General features: G+C 48.5%; 1 protein-coding gene across 1 annotated transcript in view; it reads left to right on the forward strand.

The window, feature by feature from the left end:
• lrrk1 (leucine-rich repeat kinase 1) overlaps positions 1–17,379 on the forward strand; it is a 163,258-nt gene that overhangs the window by 53,950 nt on the left and 91,929 nt on the right. Inside the window, 7 exon segments of the mRNA XM_061735983.1 lie at positions 810–947; positions 3,112–3,224; positions 4,017–4,087; positions 6,811–6,940; positions 10,043–10,155; positions 12,366–12,580; positions 13,879–14,043. Of these exon segments, the coding sequence (XP_061591967.1) occupies positions 810–947; positions 3,112–3,224; positions 4,017–4,087; positions 6,811–6,940; positions 10,043–10,155; positions 12,366–12,580; positions 13,879–14,043 (945 nt within the window).

Below are 17,379 nucleotides of genomic sequence, written 5' to 3' on the forward strand. Positions count from 1 at the left end.
AGATGTGCTGCTGGATCTGGGGCTTGTGTTCCATATTAGTTTAGTTTACTTTAGTTTATTGTTTTGCACAGTTTTATAAATATACATGAAATATCAATTATAAATACTATAGGTACAAGAAGAGGCAAAAAACCCAATGGGCTTATTTGAAGCCTCCACCCAAGTTATTAAAATGTCATGTGTTATAAAGAACACAAGATTAACATAAAAAAACAAAAAGTATAACTACACAAAAGTGATGGCAAACTAATAATGCAATATATAAATAATAAATACAAAAAAATGTGGGTGTGTAAGTGTGCATGGGATATTGTTTTTACAACTTATATTACTTATATTGACACAAAAAACAAACAAAAAGAACATGGATACATGTACAACAATACGTTGGGAAAACAGTTACAAAACAGCAGTCAAGTTCCTTCAAACGTCTTTTGTAACATTTCAAAGAGGAGGAGTCTTTGCCAAGTGGGAAAAATCATTCCACAATTTAGTCCCTAAATCTCACCGAACATTGACGTCTGCAAGTGAGAAATTTAGGAGGATGAAGATCTGAGGATTGTCCAGGTGAATAAGAATGAACCTGTGAATTTAATTTAAAGTAAGTCTTGAACTGTCCAGGAATAATTCCTTCACTTGAAATTAGCTTATAAATAAAAACGCATATCTGAAAAATATTGATATCATAAATAGTAAGAATGTGGAGTTTGTGAAATAAAGGAGTAGATGAAGCGTAGAGCCAACATGCTGTGTGTGATAACTGAGTGAGTTAAATGCCGTCCTTGTGTGTTACTGTGTCTTCTCTGTAGAAGCAGTGCAAGGCTCCTTCCAATGTAATCGAAGCTCTTCCAAGCAGCATCTCAGTTTCGTGGAGGAGCCGGCTGCAGGAGGTGGACTTCTCTGACAACTGCTTGAAGGAGATTCCCTCATACATCTTTGAACTGGAGGTAGGAGTCCTAAGCAGTGTTGTGCAAGTTCCAACTTCTCAGTAACTATTCAAAGTTCAGTTCACATAGTTAAAAAAAAGAACAGTTCACGTTCATAGTTCACCATTTTCATTTTGAAATATGGTAGTTTGAATTCAGTAGTACGAATGAAACGCCCCCCTATCCTAAAACTGTTCAGTGGTCTCCAACCCTGGTCCTCAGGACGCTGTCCTGCATGTTTTAGATGTTTCCCTGCTTCAGAACCCTGCTATAAATGGCCGTCATTAACAGACTTGTGCAGACCTGGATGACAAGCTGATGATGATCATTAATTAGAATCAGGTGTGATGATGCAGAAACATCTAAAACATGCAGGACAGGGGTCCTGAGGACCAGGGTTGGAGACCCTGCTGTATAAACATGTATTGTCCTGGTGGCTTTTCAACTTCACTCAGAGGCTGTAAATCTCCAACAATGTAGTCCATTATCAGTGTTTCTACCTGTTGCAGGTAAATCCTCCCCCTGAAGGAGCAGCAGTGACTGGGGTCGTTCGGGGCTGTTGGGTCTTCTTGGTCTTTCTGATCACTTTGATTGATTGTTAAGAACTTGCAGATATTTTCTCACACTGGACGGATGCTTTAACTCCACATGACGTTTACAATTTGAAGTTGACGAGGCAGACGTTCAGACTTGTTTTCTCAGCACAGGTGGACATAATTAACACAGAAAGATTTCTACCGTCGGACTCTTTGGGAAACGATGTGTAAAATTCCTGCAGAATTAGGATCATCGTCTGCAACATCTCTCTCTTCACTGTCATGTAAAGATGCACCGGGCTCGGGCCTCCGTTCCATGGAGATGGTGCCCGTTGTTATGCTAGTGTGCACTGCATTGTGGGTAATGTAGTGTGAAGTCGTCGTCTCGTGGAGTATTTTAAATGTGCGCGCCGCCCGCTGGTGAAATGAGAAGGATTATTCCGTAATAATTGGACCTAAACAGTGAAGCTGAAACTCACATAATCTGAACAGATCAAATTCCAGTTCATGATCTGCAGAATGAACAAGTTCAGCTTCTGGTTCTTTATTTGCATAAATATCCATATCCATATCCTTCTCACACTCCACCAAGCAGTCAGCAGCTCTGTGCTGTGGATAATAATAACAATAATAATAATAATGATGATAATAATAATAATAATAATAATAATAAACTTTATTTCTATAGCACCTTTCATACAAAAATCGCAGCTCAAAGTGCTTCACAGTAACAATACAAACATGTCAAGAACAATGAGAAATAGAGAAACAACAACAGCAAATAAAACAAAAAGCACATATATTTAAGTGCAGTGATATAATACATAACCCTGACAAAACTCAGTTCCAAATTCCTCCACAGAACAACTACTTAGATAAGATAAAAGCAATGTTGAATATAAAAAGGTAAAAATACTGCACTGAGTCGTAGGCAAATGAAAAATAAAAAGATAAAAATATCAACATTAAGAGTACAAGATAAAAATGATCATATAAAAACATTTAAAAGTATAAAAGTAATGCAGACAGTAAAAATCAATGATATATAGATAAAAGGAAAGTGGCAACTAAGGCGCGGTTTGTCACCCGGATATCTCATTTTTAAATGCTTGAGTGAAGAGATAAGTTTAAGTTGTCTTTTGAAGATTTCTACCAACTCGGCTTCCCTGATGTTTTTGGGGAGTGTGTTCCATAGTTTTGGGGCGTAGTTGACAAACGCTGCATCACCGATCTGCTTCTGACTGTTTCTGGGAGCTTCTAATAACCAGCAGCTGATGACCGCAGGGTTCTTTTTGGAACATACTTTGTCAGGATGTTGGAGATGTAGCCTGGTCCTTGTCCATTTAGGGCTTTGTATGTAAGGAGCAGGACCTTAAAGTTTGGATGACTGCTTTGTACTGATAGATGAGCCATAATGACAAATGTTTCATCGCAGATAAAGAGTCCTGGCGGTTCAGGAAACATTGAGTACAAGCTTCTATTATACTCAGCTCACACCATTTTATTAGGTTGTAGATAAATAGATAAAAGCTCAGTACCATTCTTTACTAATGTTGTAATGACTGTTCATGTCAACCCCTCAGAGGTGTGGCCAGATGTTTCTCCGTCTGTTTACTCTCGACCCCCCCCCCCCCGTCTTCTCCCATCAGTCGGTGGTGTCTCTGAGATTGTGCGGGAATCTGATCACAACCCTCCCTGAGTCTGAGAAGTGGCAGTGCTGTCAGCTGAGAACCCTGGACCTGTCCAGGAACCAGCTGGGCAGGTAGAGGCACACACGCACATGCACATGCACATGCACATGCACATGCACACGCATGCACGCACGCACGCACGCACGCACACATGTGACGTCTTGCCCTCTATACCTATTAGATAAATGAATGCACCGATAGAATGCATAAAGTGGTTAAACCTTTCAAGTATACTATTTTCAGTTAGAACCGAACTCATTTATGGTTTTGAGATTTGTTGGTAACTAAATGAGCAATAACTTTTAGATTTGTCCTCATTAAATGACTTTCAGAAACACTTTAAAATCCTGGACTTCCTGAAAAGGATCATGGCATCTCCCAGACATAGATGTTTGATTGGAGCCATTTCTGTGGTGCTGTGACTTAATCAGCTGTTTTCTAGTCTTTTACAACAGCAAACGTTTGCTTCTGATTTGAGATGGACATTTTTCTGCACCTGAGAGCATTTATTCTAAACCACGACAAAACCTCCACCTAACCTGGACGGTCTTTCAGGGAGCACTTCACACTGGCATCAGTCAGATTTGTCTCCAGTCGTGATGAAATATGTCCTTGAAAGTGATGGGGTAAATGAAGAAGCAGAAAGATAAATCTAAATAAATACTGACATGTTATCAGAAGTGCAGTGATTGTTAGAAGCAGCTGTTTAATGGATGATGTTGCTGTAACTGTAGATCTGACACTGAAGTAGAAGGTGCTGCTTGTTTTCCATGTGCAGTTTTTGGTTTGATGTCAGAAAAACTGCAACTGGCTTTTTGCACCGTACATCAGTGGACTTGTTTTTGTGAATTGTGTCCTTTCAGAATGGATGAGGTTCCCAAATCCCGGAGGCTGGCCTTCCTGGCGACGTGGAGCCGCAGGGAGCCGGACGCAGGTACAGTAACTCCCCGTCTGTGTTCGGGGTGCTGTCCTCGCCCCCGGCCTCGCCCCCATCCACACCCCCATCCTCCCCCCGTCCTCGCCCCCGTCCTCGCCCCCGTCCACACCCCCATCCTCCCCCCATCCTCGCCCCCATCCTCGCCCCCATCCACACCCCCATCCTCCCCCCGTCCTCGCCCCCGTCCTCGCCCCCGTCCACACCCCCATCCTCGCCCCCATCCTCGCCCCCATCCACACCCCCATCCTCCCCCCGTCCTCGCCCCCGTCCTCGCCCCCGTCCACACCCCCATCCTCGCCCCCGTCCTCCCCCCATCCTCGCCCCCGTCCTCGCCCCCGTCCTCCCCCCATCCTCGCCCCCGTCCTCGCCCCCGTCCACACCCCCATCCTCCCCCCATCCTCGCCCCCATCCTCGCCCCCATCCACACCCCCATCCTCCCCCCGTCCTCGCCCCCGTCCTCGCCCCCGTCCACACCCCCATCCTCGCCCCCGTCCTCCCCCCATCCTCGCCCCCGTCCTCGCCCCCGTCCTCCCCCCATCCTCGCCCCCGTCCTCGCCCCCGTCCACACCCCCATCCTCGCCCCCGTCCTCCCCCCATCCTCGCCCCCGTCCTCGCCCCCGTCCTCCCCCCATCCTCGCCCCCGTCCTCGCCCCCGTCCTCGCCCCCGTCCTCCCCCCATCCTCACCCCCATCCTCGCCCCCGTCCTCCCCCCATCCTCGCCCCCGTCCTCGCCCCCGTCCACACCCCCATCCTCGCCCCCGTCCTCCCCCCATCCTCGCCCCCGTCCTCGCCCCCGTCCACACCCCATCCACGCCCAGTTCTGCTGCACAAAACAGGCTGCTTACCTTCTAACCCTTGTACTGTCTTTGGGTCAAAATCCCTCCTTCCTTCCTTCCTTCCTTCCTTCCTTCCTTCCTTCCTTCCTTCCTTCCTTCCTTCCTTCCTTCCTTCCTTCCTTCCTTCCTTCCTTCCTTCCTTCCTTCCTTCCTTCCTTCCTTCTTTTCTCCCTTACTTCCCTTCTTCCTTCCTTCCTTCTTTCCTTCCTTCCTTCCTTCCTTCCTTCCTTCCTTCCTTCCTTCCTTCCTTCCTTCCTTCCTTCCTTCCTTCCTTCCTTCCTTCTTTCTCTCCTTCCTTCCTTCCTTCCTTCCTTCCTTCCTTCCTTCCTTCCTTCTTTCTCTCCTTCCTTCCTTCCTTCCTTCCTTCCTTCCTTCCTTCCTTCCTTCCTTCCTTCCTTCCTTCCTTCCTTCCTTCCTTCTTTCTCTCCTTCCTTCCTTCCTTCCTTCCTTCCTTCCTTCTTTCTCTCCTTCCTTCCTTCCTTCCTTCCTTCCTTCTTTCTCTCCTTCCTTCCTTCCTTCCTTCCTTCCTTCCTTCCTTCCTTCCTTCCTTCCTTCCTTCCTTCCTTCCTTCCTTTCTTCCCTTCCTTCCTTCCTTCTTCCCTTCCTTCCTTCCTTCTTCCCTTCCTCCTTCCTTGACCTGAAGACAGCACAAGGGTTAATCTCCCACCAGAATTGCTGAACTTTATTGCCAGTTATTTCCAGATATACTGGAACAACGTCCCTCTCCTTCTCCTCTCCGCCCCCGATACATGAACCGATTTTTCACCAGTGCAAATCCTAATTATCTCCCTGATTCCTAACCTTGAGAGGAGCTGGTGCTGCTGGAGCTGGGAGGGAGCACTTCTCACCTTCTACCATGAATCAAACCTCACAAACTAAACCGAACTTTTTTTCTTGGACCTTTTTACTATAATTTAAGACGAAGAAAAAGAAAGCTTGAGACGAAGTGCTGAGTCGGGCTGAGCACGTCTCATCGGCGATGGGGTTTGTGTCGAGGGGTCGGCTCCAAAGTGAGGGAAGATTTTCCTTTTGGAAATGTTTGTCACAAACTCTCAGAGGAGGAGCCAAAAATTGTACTCAAGTAAAAGTACTGTTACTTCAGAATAATATGACTCAAGTAGAAGTCAAAAGTAGTCATCCAAATAATTACTTGAGTAAAAGTAAAAAAGTACTTGGTGAAAAAACGACTCAAGTACTGAGTAACTGTTGAGTAACGTCTGATTTATTTTCAAACAGACAAAAGTACAAAATAATCATCTTCAGGCAAATTAAATCAATAAAATAATAAAATAAATTAAAATGAATTAAAAAAAATAGCTTGAATTAAAATAAGCTTAAAGTAAATTAAAGTACTTTAATAAATAATACAATGAATAAAATAACAGAATAGAAAAAATAAATTAAGCACAAGTAACACAAAATTTCAAGCCTTTGTACTTTTCTTTTTTAACCAGGCAGAACTAGAACAAACATGAACTCATAGAAACTCTGTGTGTGTTTGAGTCTGTGTAAATGTGACAAAACATGCAAAAACAAACATTTTTCCCAAAGAATCACCCAGTGATGTCATGAGATTGACGGATAAAAGTGATAAAAGAAAAGTAACAGCTCAACGTAGCCTAATGTAGCGGAGTAAGAGGAACAGTTTCTTCTTCACAAATCTACTCAAGTAAAAGTAAAAAGTATAGTGATTCAAAACTACTCCTAAAAGTACAACATTTCCCAAAACTTACTCAAGTACATGTAATGGAGTAAATGTAACTCGTTACTACCACCCTCTGCAAACTCTTAGTCCATCTGCCGGTCCAGACGGCAGCCCTGGGCGTCTGACGGACGGACGGCATCCGTGTGGACGGCAGAAACCTCTGTCTCTCTGTTTTTCAGTGTGTCCCCTGGAGTTTCCTGGGATTCTTCGAGATTCCCTGGAAGTTCTGCTGCTGAACAACAACCAGCTGGAGTGTGTTCCCCAGTCGGTGTGTGCTCTGCACAACCTGACGGAGCTGTACCTGTCCGGGTGAGTGTCTACCTGTCCGGGTGAGTGTGTATCTGTCTGGGTGAGTGTCTATCTGTCCGGGTGAGTGTCTATCTGTCCGGGTGAGTGTCTATCTGTCCGGGTGAGTGTGTATCTGTCCGGGTGAGTGTCTATCTGTCCGGGTGAGTGTGTATCTGTCCGGGTGAGTGTGTATCTGTCCGGGTGAGTGTGTATCTGTCTGGGTGAGTGTCTATCTGTCCGGGTGAGTGTGTATCTGTCCGGGTGAGTGTCTATCTGTCCGGGTGAGTGTGTATCTGTCCGGGTGAGTGTCTATCTGTCCGGGTGAGTGTGTATCTGTCCGGGTGAGTGTCTATCTGTCCGGGTGAGTGTGTATCTGTCCGGGTGAGTGTGTATCTGTCCGGGTGAGTGTCTATCTGTCCGGGTGAGTGTGTATCTGTCCGGGTGAGTGTCTATCTGTCCGGGTGAGTGTGTATCTGTCCGGGTGAGTGTCTATCTGTCCGGGTGAGTGTGTATCTGTCCGGGTGAGTGTCTATCTGTCCGGGTGAGTGTGTATCTGTCCGGGTGAGTGTCTATCTGTCCGGGTGAGTGTGTATCTGTCCGGGTGAGTGTCTATCTGTCCGGGTGAGTGTGTATCTGTCCGGGTGAGTGTCTATCTGTCCGGGTGAGTGTGTATCTGTCCGGGTGAGTGTGTATCTGTCCGGGTGAGTGTGTATCTGTCCGGGTGAGTGTCTACCTGTCCGGGTGAGTGTGTATCTGTCCGGGTGAGTGTGTATCTGTCTGGGTGAGTGTGTATCTGTCCGGGTGAGTGTCCATCTGTCTGGGTGAGTGTGTATCTGTCTGGGTGAGTGTCTATCTGTCCGGGTGAGTGTGTATCTGTCCGGGTGAGTGTCCATCTGTCTGGGTGAGTGTGTATCTGTCCGGGTGAGTGTCTATCTGTCCGGGTGAGTGTGTATCTGTCCGGGTGAGTGTCTATCTGTCCGGGTGAGTGTGTATCTGTCCGGGTGAGTGTGTATCTGTCCAGGTGAGTGTGTATCTGTCTGGGTGAGTGTCTATCTGTCCGGGTGAGTGTCTATCTGTCCGGGTGAGTGTCTATCTGTCCGGGTGAGTGTGTATCTGTCCGGGTGAGTGTCTATCTGTCCGGGTGAGTGTGTATCTGTCCGGGTGAGTGTGTATCTGTCCGGGTGAGTGTGTATCTGTCCGGGTGAGTGTCTACCTGTCCGGGTGAGTGTGTATCTGTCCGGGTGAGTGTGTATCTGTCTGGGTGAGTGTGTATCTGTCCGGGTGAGTGTCCATCTGTCTGGGTGAGTGTGTATCTGTCTGGGTGAGTGTGTATCTGTCCGGGTGAGTGTTTATCTGTCCGGGTGAGTGTCTATCTGTCCGGGTGAGTGTCTATCTGTCCGGGTGAGTGTCTATCTGTCCGGGTGAGTGTGTATCTGTCCGGGTGAGTGTGTATCTGTCCGGGTGAGTGTCTATCTGTCCGGGTGAGTGTCTATCTGTCTGGGTGAGTGTGTATCTGTCCGGGTGAGTGTTTATCTGTCCGGGTGAGTGTCTATCTGTCCGGGTGAGTGTCTATCTGTCCGGGTGAGTGTGTATCTGTCCGGGTGAGTGTGTATCTGTCCGGGTGAGTGTCTATCTGTCTGGGTGAGTGTCTACCTGTCTGGGTGAGTGTGTATCTGTCCGGGTGAGTCCCCGGAGTCTGCAGCTCCATCACTCCCACACCCATACAGCTGATGGGAAGCTCAGAAATGTTGCGTTATGTTTACAGTAGTGCTGTCAGGTGATTAAAAAAATGAATTTAATTAATTACAGGATTTATAATTAATTACCGTATTTTCCGCATTATAAGGCGCACCTAAAAGCCTTTAATTTTCTCAAAAAACGGCAGTGCGCCTTATATATGATCATTACGGTAATTTCTCTTCCTGTAGTCAGGGGGATTGTGGGTAATGTAGTTGGTGTAGCCAAAGTAATGGCGCTAAAAAACGCCAGGATTCATCGCAGACGTTCAAGACAACAGCAGCGACGCTGACTCACATAATGGCGACTTTGACGAGACGGAGCAAAGCTGGTTTTTATTTTGTTAATAAAGTTTGACATACGGTACTTCTCTTGTTTTTTTTTTTGCATTTGCTGTAGGATTTTGTATCATTTCCTGTAGCAGCTCCATCAGGTAGATACTAACTCAACCCCAGCCACTATAGTACGCTATTTTACCATATATTTATTTATGCGCCTTATAATGCGGTGATAAATGATAATTCAGGCTTCGGGAATTAATAAAGTTCTATCTATCTATCTATCTGTCTATCTGTCTATCTGTCTGTCTGTCAATAGGGGTCGGCAAACCGCGGCTCTAGAGCCGCATTCGGCTCTTTAGCGCCGCCCTAGTGGCTCCTGGAGCTTTTTCAAAAATGTTTGACCTTTTTTCCTTTTTTTCTTCTTTTTTTCTCCTTCTTTCTTTTTTTTCTTCTTTTTTTTCTCTTTTTCCCTTTTTTCTTCTGTTTTTCCTTTTTTTCTCTTTTTCTCTTTTTTCTTCTGTTTTTCCTTTTTTTCTCTTTTTCTCTTTTTTCTTCTGTTTTTCCTTTTTTTCTCTTTTTTTCTTCCTTTATGCTTTCGACTTTTTTCTCGACATTTCTACTTTTTTCTTGACATTTCAACTTTTTTCTCAACATTTTGACCTTTTTCTATAAATTGTACTTCAACATTGTCGACATTTTAACTTTTTCTCGACATTTCGACTTTTTTCTCGAAGTGCATACTGAAAAAAAAATCTTCCTCTAAAATATTATTTTATTTTTCTCCTGCCTGGCCCTAATACTCTTCCATAGATTTGCGTAACAAAAAGAGTCATGTGGAAAGACATTAGCAGCTACATTTGCAGCCGAGGACCCAGTTCTAACTAATATAGAAACATGCAGCATGTGTTTCTTCATTCTAAGGCTGATACAAGACTTTTTTGCGGCTCCAGACATATTAGTTTTTTGTATTTTTGGTCCAATATGGTTCTAAAACATGTTGTGCTGATGACCCCTGGTCTAAAAGAAAACCAGCGGTGATGTACGTGTGACTGAGCCGTCCTGCTGCTCTGATCGCCGTGTCCTGATCTGTTTCTCTGGGGAACAGGAACCCGGGGATTCGGGAGCTCCCTGCAGAGCTGGGCCAGCTCTCCAACCTCTGGCAGCTGGACATCGAAGACCTCAACATCACCAACGTCCCCCAGGCCGTGAGGAAAGAAGGTAGCGTCAGCCGGCCGTCAGCAGGAGCCCCGAGCCGTTTCATTTTACCTGCCTTTTTAGAAGGAATCCCGTGTTTCTCTGAGGAGAATAGTACTAAAAGCATCTGCAGTGTGCAGCCCACGCCCCAACAGGCAGGGAAGGATGCAGAACGCCCAGGAAGGGGGGATTGTTGTATTTACTTTGATTTGAACCATGTTTCCTTTCTTGGCGACTTTGTTTCATATCTTATTCCTGGTCAGTCAACTGATCGTACTGATGATTTGAAACAGAAGTGGTGTTAGTGGGGTCTTTAACCCTTGTGCTGTCTTTGGGTCAAAATGACCTAATTCTCCTGTTCCTCCTTTCCTCCTGCTCTCTCCTTCCTTCCTTCCTTCCTTCCTTCCTTCCTTCCTTCCTTCCTTCCTTCCTTCCTTCCTTCCTTCCTTCCTTCCTTCCTTCCTTCCTTCCTTCCTTCCTTCCTTCCTTCCTTCCTTCCTTCCTTCCTTCCTTCCTTCCTTCCTTGACCCAAAGACAGCACAAGGGTTAAGGCTCAAAGATGTGCAGAGAACGACAGAGAGATTGATCCTCAGCTGTTCATGAATTCACAATAACCTTTATTATCACTGCTATAAACACTAGCTTACTTACTTGTTTTGTTTTCTCCTCTTGGCCAACAAGATGAGCCAGACGTGAGACATCTGTCATGTGATTTGAGCATTTACTTTATAGCGTATTTTCAGCACATTGATAGGCGCTGAAAACATGTGCAAACACAAACCCGCAGCAGGAAACGGTAGCGCTAGCACCCATCACTGACGGAGCCTTCACTCCCAGGTGGACGTGCTACTCATGGGAACAAAGCCGCTGCTGACAGCTTTTAGAACCTTCATAAACAGCTTTTATAAATACGGAAAGGTTTATTTATATAGCACCTTTCACAGACAGCGCTTCACAGAAGAACTAAAATACAAATACATTAAACTGCAAATACACTCATAATTAAAGCTGCAAGCAGCGATGAACGGCTCCACCCTTGTGCACGTTCAGGCTGCAGTGGAAGCTTGTATGACTTGATGTAGATTCTTCAGGGTTGGGCATTTAGCGGATGAAACACCCACGACTCTCTATATCAAACCATTCAAAGGTTATGGCAGAAAGTAAGAGCTATCAGATATGGACCAATCAGATGAAGGGGCGGGGCTAATTTGCAGCAATTAAGGTGAAGGGAGGCAAAACCGAGTCCGATGACACCACCCACGAGTCTTTAGGGGGGTGCGCTTTTTGGCGTCTATTGTCGCCACGGTAACGCTTTTGACTTAGAAAAGTAATGCGCATTGTCGCAGGATGGAGACACACATTTTAATGTATAACACACCTGGGTGCACGTTACGGTTCAGGCGAAGAAGCGGCCGAAGAAATGGCATAAATTTCGCCAAAATTACACGATTAATTCAAAATGGCCGACTTCCTGTTGGGTTTCGGCCATGGCGTCAAGAGACTTTTCTTTAAGTTGTGACATGATACAGGTGTGTACCGATTTTCGTGCATGTACGTCAAACCGTATTGTGGGGCTTGAGGCACAAAGTTTTCTAGGGGGCGCTGTTCAGCCATTAGGCCACGCCCATTAATGCAAACCCTTAAATATCAAATTTTTCGCCAGGCCTGGCTTGGTGCAAAATTTGGTGATTTTTGGGGCACGTTTAGGGGGAAAAAAAGGCCCTCCTTTCGTCGGAAAAATTAAAGAAAGAAAGACATACAGATACAATAGGGCCTTCGCACTGTAAATGCTCGGGCCCTGATAATAAAATAAATGACATTCACAGAAGGAATAAGATTAAAAATGAAAATAAGCTGTTGTGATTATTAAAGCAGGTTATCAAGGCTGCTGATGGTTTCATGGCCTTGAGTTTAACTGTGGGTGTGTTGGATACGTTTAGGGAGGGAGGTTTGCTGCGGTTCAGCAGAACTGGTCCCCTATCCTGTCCGGATAGGAAAACACACAAAACCTGAAACAAGCAGAATTCACCGAGCGTTGGACCCCATTATACATATAAACTGAACTGAATTAACAATCAGGAGAAGCTGTGAGGTCAGAAGTAGAGAAGAACTTTAGTGCAAGTCTGACACAGTAGGACCGAAATGCATCATACTCAAACACACTCATGTGCAAGCAGTGTTGGACCCGAGTGATCTCCAGAAATGAGCCAAACTCAGCCCCTCTGCTTTGGCAGGTCCTGCATCTGTCCTGGCTTTCCTCCAAGCACAGCTTCGGAAAGCAGAGCCGTGTAAACTCCTGAAGATGCTGGTGATCGGCCCCCCGAGGCAGGGCAAGACGGCCCTGGTGGAGGCCCTGCTGACGGGCAAGGCGTCGCCCTTCACCCAGGCCGAGGGCAGCGTCTCCACCTGCACCTGGGAGCTGGACAAAAGCAGCACGGCCAAAAACAATGTGAGGACAACACTGGCAGCACAGACCCGGGAGGGTTGACTCTTGACTCTTGTTGCGTGCAGAAGGACAGCGTGGTGTGTAAAGCTTGAGTTATAGTTCTGCGTCAAATCGACGCCGTGCCTACGCGCTCATCGTGACGCTGTCGTGAACCTTCGGACTTCTCCGTCACTCCATTTCTCCACGGTGCAGAACCCCCGTGACCGCTAATTTGTAATCTTTTCCTGAATAATAATAATAATAATGCATTTAACTTATAACGCACTTTCCATTCAATGAATCTCAAAGTGCTACACTTAGACCATGATTCATTCATACACATTCTCACTGGTTGTGGTAAACTACGTTTGTAGCCACAGCTGCCCTGGGGCAGGCTGCCATTCCGCGCCAAACGGCCCCTCCGACCACCACCAACATTCAAACACATTCACACGGGGCAAGGTGGGTAAGGTGTCTTGCCCAAGGACACTACGACAGTAACTGGGATGGAGCGGGATTCGAACCGCCAACCTTCCGATCATTGGACGACCCGCTCTACCACCTGAGCTACTGTGCAAAAAACCAAAACAAAAAAAAATCACACATACACGAAGAGAAGAGCGCTGAAAGTTCACGACTGCTTCAAACCGGAAAACGGAAATGCGTTGCTACCAAGCGAACCAATCACAGCCCTCTTGGTCTGTAGTTACAATTTTTGGGAGATGCGTGTCAGCGAAGGCGTCAGTGACGGCGTGTGGTACGCGTCGACGCGTACCACACGCCGTAGGCACAGCGTCGGTTTGACGCAGAACCATATCTCAGCCTTAACGTGTGTGTGCGTGCAGAGGGACAGCCTGGTGTGTAACGTGTGTTGTGTGCAGAGGGACTGCCTGGTGTGTAACGTGTGGAACGTGTGTTGCGTGCAGAGGGACGGCCTGGTGTGTAACGTGTGTAACGTGTGTTGCGTACAGAGGGACGGCCTGGTGTGTAACGTGTGGAACGTGTGTTGCCTACAGAGGGACGGCCTGGTGTGTAACGTGTGGAACGTGTGTTGCGTGCAGAGGGACGGCCTGGTGTGTAACGTGTGGAACGTGTGTTGCGTGCAGAGGGACGGCCTGGTGTGTAACGTGTGGAACGTGTGTTGCCTACAGAGGGACGGCCTGGTGTGTAACGTGTGGAACGTGTGTTGCCTACAGAGGGAGGGCCTGGTGTGTAACGTGTGGAACGTGTGTTGCGTGCAGAGGGACAGCCTGGTGTGTAACGTGTGTTGCGTACAGAGGGACGGCCTGGTGTGTAACGTGTGGAACGTGTGTTGCCTACAGAGGGACGGCCTGGTGTGTAACGTGTGGAACGTGGGCGGCCAGGCCAGCATGACCACGGTGAACCAGTGCTTCTTCACCGACAAGGCCTTGTACCTGGTGGTCTGGAACCTGGCGCTGGGGGAGGAGGCTGTGGCCAACCTGCAGACCTGGCTGCTCAACATCGAGGTGAAGTAGAATCAGAATACTTTATTGTCAGTGTACCTGGGTACAGTGAGATTTGAAGCAGCATCACCTCTCCAGTGCAAGACAAATAGCAGTAGTGCAAACAATAAGAAAAATAAAACAATAAGAAATATAAGAAATATAAATAATATAAAAAAGGTTAAGGTGCATTTGAATCATTTTCTTTTTTTTTTTTTTTTTTTTACAGATGACAGTTTTTTACAGATGACAGTATATACATATGTAGGAATATTGCACAGAGTCCGGGAGAAGTATTGCACAGTTAAAAAAGACAGTAACGAGGATAATTCACATCTTGTTCAGGGTGATCATGGCTTTGGGGAAAAAACTGTTTTTGAGTCTGTTTGTTTTTGACCTGATGACTCTGTAGAGTCTTCCTGAAGGCAGCAGGTCAAACAGGTCAGAGCCGGGGTGGGACCTGTCTTTAATGATGTTAGTGGCTCTGCTGAGGCAACGGGAGGTGTAAATGTCCGTCAGGGGGGGGAGGGGGCAGCCGATGATCCTCTGCGCTGCTTTCACCACCCTCTGCAGCCTTCCTCTGTCCGCAGCAGTGCAGCTGCCGTACCAGACTGTAATGCAGTACGTCAGCAGGCTCTGGATGGATGAGAGGTAGAAGGTCAGCAGCAGGCTGGGGTCCAGCTTGTATCTCCTGAGGACTCTCAGGTAGAAGGTCAGCAGCAGGCTGGAGTCCAGCTTGTATCTCCTGAGGACTCTCAGGTAGAAGGTCAGCAGCAGGCTGGAGTCCAGCTTGTATCTCCTGAGGACTCTCAGGAAGAAGGTCAGCAGCAGGCTGGGGTCCAGCTTGTATCTCCTGAGGACTCTCAGGAAGTGCAGCCGCTGCTGAGCCTTTTTGGTGATGGCGGTGACCATCAGACCAGGAGATGCTGTCGGAGATGAGGAGGCCAAGAAACCGGAAGGAGTGGACCCTTTCCACTCTCTGGCCGTTGATGTAGAGGGGGCTGGGTCGGTGTTCTGTTTCCTGAAGTTGACGATGATCTCCTTGGTTTTCCGGTGTTCAGAGTGAGGTTGTTCTCTGAGCTCCAGGCTGTCAACATCAGGACCTCCTCTCTGTAGGCTGCCTCATCCCCCTTTGAGATGAGTCCGACCACCGTAGTGTCGTCCGCAAACTTCACTATCAGGTTGTTGTTGTGGGTGGGACTGCAGTCGTTGGTGTAGAGGCTGTACAGGAGGGGGCTCAGCACACGGCCCTGTGGAGCACCGGGGCTGTACAGGAGGGGGCTCAGCACACAGCCCTGTGGAGCACCGGGGCTGTACAGGAGGGGCTCAGCACACAGCCCTGTGGAGCACCGGGGCTGTACAGGAGGGGGCTCAGCACACAGCCCTGTGGAGCACCGGGGCTGTACAGGAGGGGGCTCAGCACACAGCCCTGTGGAGCACCGGTGCTGTACAGGAGGGGGCTCAGCACACGGCCCTGTGGAGCACCGGGGCTGTACAGGAGGGGGCTCAGCACACGGCCCTGTGGAGCACCGGGGCTGTACAGGAGGGGGCTCAGCACACAGCCCTGTGGAGAGCCGGTGCTCAGCGTGCGGGTGGAGGACCGGTGGGGGCCGAGTCTCACAGTCTGGGGACGGTTGGTGAGAAAGTTTTTTTATCCAGGCACATGTGAGAGGGGGCAGGCCGATGGTGGTCAGTTTTGTGATGAGGATGTCTGGGATTATTGTGTTGAAGGCGGAGCTATAGTCCACGAAGAGCATCCGGATGTAGCTCTGCTGTTGCTCCAGGTGGGTCAGAGCAGAGTGTAGAGCTACGGCGATGGCTCCTCAGTGGATCTGTTAGCTCGATAGGCGAACTGGAATGGGTCAATGTCCAGGGGGAGGTGGTTCTTGATGTGGTGAAGAACTAGTCTCTCGAGGCACTTGGTGATTACCGGGGTGAGGGCCACTGGGCGGTAATCATTCAGGCTGGTGGCGGGGGACTTTTTCGGCAACGGGATGATGGTAGCAGATTTCAGGCAGGACGGGACGACTGCCTGAGGTGTTGAAGATCCTGGTGGAGGTGGGGGTGAGCTGGTGGAGGTGGGGGTGAGCTGGTGGAGGTGGGGGTGAGCTGGTGGAGGTAGGGGTGAGCTGGTGGAGGTGGGGTGAGCTGGTGGAGGTGGGGGTGAGCTGGTGGAGGTAGGGTGAGCTGGTGGAGGTGGGGGTGAGCTGGTGGAGGTGGGGGTGAGCTGGTGGGCGCACGCGCTGAGCACCTTGCCTGGAACTCCGTCTGGGCCGGCAGCTTTCTTGGTGTTCACTGCCAGGAGCAACCCGTCTGACGTCATGCTCCTGTACAGTGAGTGGAGTGATGGAGGATCCTGGTGGGGGGGTGATGGAGGATCCTGGTGGGGGGGTGATGGAGGAACCTGGTGGGGGGGGGGCCTGGTGGGAGGGTGATGGAGGATCCTGGTGGGGGGGGTGATGGAGGATCCTGGTGGGGGGGTGATGGAGCATCCTGGTGGGGGGTGGTGGAGGATCCTGGTGGGGGGGTGATGGAGGATCCTGGTGGGGGGGTGGTGGAGGAACCTGGTGGGGGGGGTGATGGAGGATCCTGGTGGGGGGGTGATGGAGGATCCTGGTGGGGGGGTGGGCGGGGCTGGAGCAGCTGAGTGCTGCTGTGGTGTCTCAAAGCGAGCAAAGAAGCCATTCAGCTCCTCTGCTCGTGGTGCACTCAGGTCTGCGGTTGACACATCACTGCCTCTGAAGTTAGTGATGTGTTGTATTCCCCGCCACACCTCCCGGGAGTTGTTACTGGACAGGTGGGACTTTATTCTCATCCTGTGGTCCGCTTTGGCTTTCTTAATTCCTTTAGACAGGTCAGCTGGAGTAGCTCTGTGCAGAGCTCTGTCCCCTGACCTGAAGGCGGCGTTGCGGGCCCTGAGGAGTGAGCGGACCTGGTTAGTCATCCAGGGTTTCTGGTTCGGAAAAACCCGGACGGTTTTTTTACAGTCACATTCCCAATACAGAACTTGATGTAGTCCAGTACTGTGTACAGCTACACACACACGCACGCACACACACACGCACACACACACCTGCCGACACACTGAATCAGTGCAGTGATGATGGTTTGTGTTTCCACCTACCAACAAAATGAATTAGAAATGATGATCAACAGAGAACTGACGCTTGGAATCCTCCACCAGTTTAATGCTGTGGTCAGCAGGTGGTGCTATAGCCTCATAAACACCAGTTCACTGAGCAGAACCGTTCAGGGACGCACTGGGGAGTAACTCAGCTCTGGCCACACCTGTATAACATCACAGCCGCCGTCACTCCGTCTCCAGTCCCGACCATCTGTGATACCAGACTGGTGAGCAGC

Source organism: Cololabis saira, chromosome 2, assembly GCF_033807715.1.
Source record: "Cololabis saira isolate AMF1-May2022 chromosome 2, fColSai1.1, whole genome shotgun sequence".
Taxonomy (NCBI): Eukaryota; Metazoa; Chordata; class Actinopteri; order Beloniformes; family Belonidae; genus Cololabis; species Cololabis saira.